At 37.8% G+C, this 5,724-nt stretch overlaps 1 protein-coding gene across 1 annotated transcript in view; it reads right to left on the bottom strand.

Moving 5' to 3' along the window:
• LOC107687561 (zinc finger protein 2 homolog) overlaps positions 1–5,395 on the bottom strand; it is a 28,279-nt gene extending 22,884 nt beyond the window's left edge. Inside the window, exons 1-3 of the mRNA XM_016484941.1 lie at positions 5,041–5,395; positions 4,339–4,541; positions 2,824–2,916 (exon numbers count right to left, since the gene is read on the bottom strand). Coding sequence (XP_016340427.1) covers positions 2,824–2,916; positions 4,339–4,541; positions 5,041–5,044 — 300 coding nt within the window. The 5' untranslated portion in view covers positions 5,045–5,395. The remainder of the gene's footprint in view (positions 1–2,823; positions 2,917–4,338; positions 4,542–5,040) is intronic.
• Between the last annotated feature and the right edge of the window lie 329 nt (positions 5,396–5,724).

Genomic DNA, 5,724 nt, shown 5'->3' with positions numbered 1-5,724 from the left:
TCTAGCTGGATTGTGTACTATAATCAACTCAGAGAGATATGGAGGAGCAAGGTTGTTTAGAGCTTTGTACACGAATAGCAGAATTTTGAATTGGATGCGATAATTAATTGGTAGCCAGTGCAATGAACTCAAGATAGGCGTGATGTGATTCCTTCTGCGACTGCCTGTGAGCAAACGAGCAGCCGCGTTTTGGACAAGTTGCAGACGATAAATAGATGAGACAGGCAGCCCATAATATAGCGAGTTGCAGTAGTCAAGTCGCGAAGAAATGAAAGCATGAATGACAATCTCAAAACTCTTCCTGCTTAGGAAGGGTTTAACTTCTGATAATCTTCGCAGATGGTAGAAGCTAGCACTCACAGTAGAATTAATTTGTTTGTTCAGCTTTAGGTCACTGTCCAGTATGAAGCCCAGATCCTTGACCTCAGCAGAGCAATATGGGGAATGAGAGCCCAGATCAACGGTGCTCAATATCTCACTAATCTTTCAGATAAATCAGCTGAACAACTCCCTTCAGTTTACATTAATTCCAAAACTGATTGAACAGCCGCCTTTTAGAGAGGGAAACGGTCATCTGTTGTACTCATTGACTGTATAAAACATGGACGTAGTGTCCGTGACGTCACCCGTTGGTTTCTGAAGAGCATTTTTGAAGCCCAAAGTGGGCAGCACCGGCTGGCGTCATCTTGGCAGCGAGTCACTCCCGGATAATCGAAAATGGGCAAAGAGGCATGACGTGGGTGAAGCTGGTTGCTGAAACCACGCCCACCTAGCTCGACAGTAGTGACAGCAGTGGTAATCCACCTGCCACTCAAGTGGCCACGCCCTTAATTATGCAGAACATTAAGGCTTAATATAATTTAAACGGATGAATTATAAAAAAATTCACCCCCTTCACATCTGTCATGCCAGGAAGGGAAATCCCCCTGCCACTCAAGTGGCCACGCCCTTAATTATGCAGAACATTAAGGCTTAATATAATTTAAACGGATGAATTATAAAAAAATTCACCCCCTTCACATCTGTCATGAAGGGCAAAATTAGCTATATAGACCAAAACCACTTTTTGTACCAGGCTGTAAAAAAAATTTTTTCTACTGTAAAGTCGGGCATTTTAACATGGGGGGTCTATGGGATTGACTCCCTTTTGGAGCCAGTCTCTAGCGGTCAGTCGATGATTTGCAGTTTTAGTCACTTCCGTGTTGGTTTCAAGAGAGAGGTTCAAGGTTGCCGCTTGGTTGTACTCATTACCGAACCTTAAATGGAAAAAAAAAATACTTTTCGTAATACCCTCTACAGTACTTTGCGGTTGAGAGCAGTTCCATTCCCATTACCAGATAGTGATGTGGCCAGTCAGGATTCTCTTTACAGCATGTGTAGAATGATAGCAAGAAGAAGAGGTGCTGGTGGTCACTTTGTTTTGACCACATGAGATCCTCGATGTGTACACTGAGGAACTTGAAGCTCCTGACCCTCGTCAATTGTGTTTTGTTTATAGGAATATGCTCGCTGTTCGGTCACGTAAAGTTCGCAACTAGTTCCTTCCTCTTGCAGAAATTGAGAGAGGAGTTTCCTGTGTTTTCCTGTGAGCTCCAGTGCTGAGGATCAGTGGTGAGGAAATTCTTAATCAATTTATCATTCTTATCACCTGAGAAAGGAAATTTGTCAGAGTGACAGGACATCAGTCATCTAAGTATATGATTTTAGATTGCTTCGGGGCAGGCAAGAGTGAACGTTTTGAAGCATGACTGCAGACAAGGAAAGAGGGGTTGAATATGTCTGAAAACACCAGCCAACTGGGTCTCAAATGCTCTGAGGACAGAGAAGGGAATGCATTTTGGACCTGTGGCTTTGTGGATATTCACCTGCTTCAGGTTACATTGGCTAGGAAGCTTTGCCTGCAAAAGCTTTCTCCATGAGGGTGGCATTGTTCTAAGCACTGTTGAGGGCAGCTTTGCTCTCAATGTGAGCAAAAGTGGTCTTGAGCTTGTCCAGAGGAGTTACAGCAGTGTTCACAGCAAAGATCACAGTCCGTTATGTTGCTTATTCCATGCAACAAGCTTCTAGTGTTGGTGAATTTGACTCCAATTTGCCTATGTGCTGACGCTTGGTTGCTCTGATAGATTTACTGAGAAAATAACTGAAACCCTTCCAGAACATGTCCCAGTCTAGGGGGTACTGACATGATGGGGTCATGAAGGAACTCAAAGTCTGGTTTGTGATGAGCAACAGAAGAACCAATTTCCAAAAGTGTTGAAACTTCCAGTAGGAAAAACAAGAGCATTTGTAGCCAAACAACCAAAGCCATGTAGTGTCAAAGCTTACAACACAGCTGTCTTTTTTTTTTGGTGCCATCTTGGATCTAGTTGAAACCGGCATGGAAATCGCAGAGTTGCACAGCAAAACACCATATGATGTGCCAAACACACAAAAAGCAAGTTAAAATAAAATCTAAATCTTTACTGCTGAGTCAGTTCAGTTGCATTTTTAAGATCTCTGAAACATGGATTTAAGACATTTTAATGCCAATTTTATTTAACACTCTATTTTTAAATTAGGACTTTTTTAAGGGTCCACAGACACCTTGATTTATCATTTAATATAATTTAATCAGGAAATCAGTTCTATCTTTATGGCGCTTAACAAAAAAATGACAATATTTAATCATAATAGAAATACATAATCAGATAATTCTGATATTAAGACATTTTTTTTCTTATTTACATTAAGACAAGACAACATTTGTTATATTTTATTTGGATTTAATATATATAAAAACAAATAGATGTGCAATAGATTAAAAAACATCCAGACTTGACATACCTTCAATAAATCAGCAGTCTGAATTTGGTGAATGTGTGATTTGACAGTATGAAGGTCTGCTGGGAGCTCACCTCGACACATCTCAAGAATCATCTAAAAGATAAATTATAATGAACATAAACAAAACATAAAACGAATAATACATGATGCACAGCATCTAAGTTTTAAAGTTAACTATATCTTCAAGTGTTCTTTGCAATATATGAACTCTGGTCTAGGACAACATTATTTATACGCAACAATTAATTATTAAGGAAAACATACTTTATGAAAACAGGAAATTTTTAAGCATGCACTTAAAAGCTGACAGTGAACAATTTAACCGACATTTCACTTTTTGAAAATTTGTAACTAGCAGTATTGTGCGCAAGTTATTGTGAAAATATGACGTTTTTTATTTCAAAGGCTGCGCAACTCCAGAGGTCGCATTTGTTGGCTGCATACATCATCATAGCTGTCTCATTTCAGAAAAGCAACAATTATAAAATAGGAGTGGGTGAGTGGTCTGCCACATTTTACCACTGTAACTGTGTCAGTAGAACAGAGAGGTTTAGAAACCTTGCTTGCATGCTTAGCTGAAGATCTTGGATGTCAAAATATTTTTTTGCATTTAAATGAGGGTAAGACAGAAGCAATTGTCCTTGGGTAAAGGAAAACCAAATTTTAATTGTGGTAATCTAAACTCTTATATCAAAACAACTGAGAAAAATTTGGGAGTTCTTTTTGATTCCTCCCTTAAGTTTGACCAACATATCAACTTAGTAGTCAAGTCATGCTTTTTCCATCTTAAACTTCTGTCAAAAGTTAAATCTTTTTGAAAGAGTCATACATGCTTTTGTTTTATCACGTTTGGACTATTGTAACTCCTTGTATACAAGGACTACCCCAATCCTCCATGTCACGGCTTCAAATGGTTCAAAATGCTGCAGCTAGATTTTTAAAAGGGGTTCGTAAGCGAGAACACATTACTCCGATTTTAATGTCTCTGAATTGGTTGCCAGTGCGTTATAGAGTTGAATTCTGTTGTTTGTTTTTAAGTCCTTAAATGGTCTGGCACCTTCTTATTTGTCAGATCTTGTAAATGTAAATAAGTCAGCCAGATGTTTGCGATCCTCAGACAGTATTAATCTGTCATATCCAAGATCAAGACTGAAGTTGAAAGGTGACCGTGCGTTTGTAGTGGCCGGTCCTAGGCTATGGAACAGTCTTCCCTTATCTGTGAGATCTGCATCTTATGTATATGATTTTAAATCTAAGTTACAGTCTCATCTTTTTACCATTGCATTTAATAAATTATAGACTAATTCTTGGTCTCTTTTTAATGTATATTTATCGTATTATTTTTATTATTATTTCTTTCTTTCTATTTGACCTTTTTCTTCTGGACAGCACAGTGGTCAATTCTTGTTGTGTTTATTTTGCTTTATAAGTAAATAAATTAAATTTAAAAAAATTATTAAAAAAAAAAGACCTCCATGAAAACAAAAACAAATACAGTACATAGACACATCTTACCTTTGCCCGCAGCCCTACTATTAAAGTGGCCCTCTGTCTCCTACTTAAGAGCTCTGGCACAAGGTTTGTCATCACAGAAACAAATTCTTCCAGTTTTCCAAATTGCTCCACATTTTGATCCTTGACAACTTGCCACATGAAGGCGGATGTGAGGCGTAGAGGAGAAACCAGCAGGCGAAGTGAGGAGAGAGGAGGGGCAGACTCTACAAAGACATAGATATACAAATATTTATGCATATGTATATCAATATATTTGCATTTATTCATATAGAGTGCCATTCAGATATCTGAAACCATATTTTAAATAACATTCACATTCCACATTCAAATCATTTAAACCTGTAAATAAAAGTTTCAGGGTTTTTAAAAATGTTAATATTGAAATCAACAATAAAAAATTACATTAAATATTTTGACATATTAATTAATATACATGTGTGTTTATGCTGTGTTTTGCATATACACACATACACGTATATTAATTTATATGCAAAACAATGCAACAAAAGCGCAAATAAAAATTAATAATAACGTTACACGCAAGTAAATAATCTTATCAGCCTCATCCAGCATGAGGTTCTAGCTGTGTACATCAGAGCTATGATACTCTACTCAAAAGCCCAGTCATGTGAAATAGGTGTGGTCATTACATATCTAACGACAAATAATATAAATGACTATAAGGTAGATGACTATACACACCCATTGCTTCTTTGTTTGAATATATTTGGATTGACAAACAGTCTTGTTTCCAACTTCGTCCGTTGACTCGTTCCGTTACACACTGCGCATGCGTCTAACAAGTGAGCTGCGCATTAGAACGGCAAACAGCAAAAGGTTAACTTTTAGAGGGGCGGGGCTCATCGGTTTGAGTTTTGTCTGTAGTTGGTCTGAAACGATAATTGTAAATAATAATTCTCCCGTTTTTAATCTTCACTTTGTATTTGTTTTTAATAAAGGTAATCTGTGTCATTACTCGGGTAGAAATTATTGTCAAAACCACTGCTGAAGCAGCACGAGGATGAATTCAGCTTCTTGTCGCAGCTTCTTATTGACGCTATCCGTTCCACCTTAAAAACGCGACGCTTCAGCGTTTCTAGCCTCTTATTCACGCTCAATTTAGGGACCGTCTGTATTTGCGTCTCTTTTTCAGAAACGAACAAGAAACTATTTTAAAATGTAAATAACACTGAGACAAGAGCGAAAACGGGCTGTCAACATTAAATCTAATTACATTATACGTTAATTATTAAACGTGCATGTCATCCTTGAGTGCAGTAATGATTTTTTTAAACGCGTTTTTAAGGTGGAACGGATAGCGTCAATAAGAAGCTGCGAATAAGAAGCTGAATTCAGCCTCGTTGAAGCAGCGGTGGTATATGAGGC

The sequence above is a fragment of the Sinocyclocheilus anshuiensis genome, unplaced genomic scaffold (assembly GCF_001515605.1).
Source record: "Sinocyclocheilus anshuiensis isolate Anshui unplaced genomic scaffold, SAMN03320099.WGS_v1.1 scaffold233, whole genome shotgun sequence".
NCBI classification, from domain to species: domain Eukaryota; kingdom Metazoa; phylum Chordata; class Actinopteri; order Cypriniformes; family Cyprinidae; genus Sinocyclocheilus; species Sinocyclocheilus anshuiensis.
Note: the sequence above shows the minus strand (reverse complement) of the source record. Positions and strands in the feature narration are given on the sequence as shown.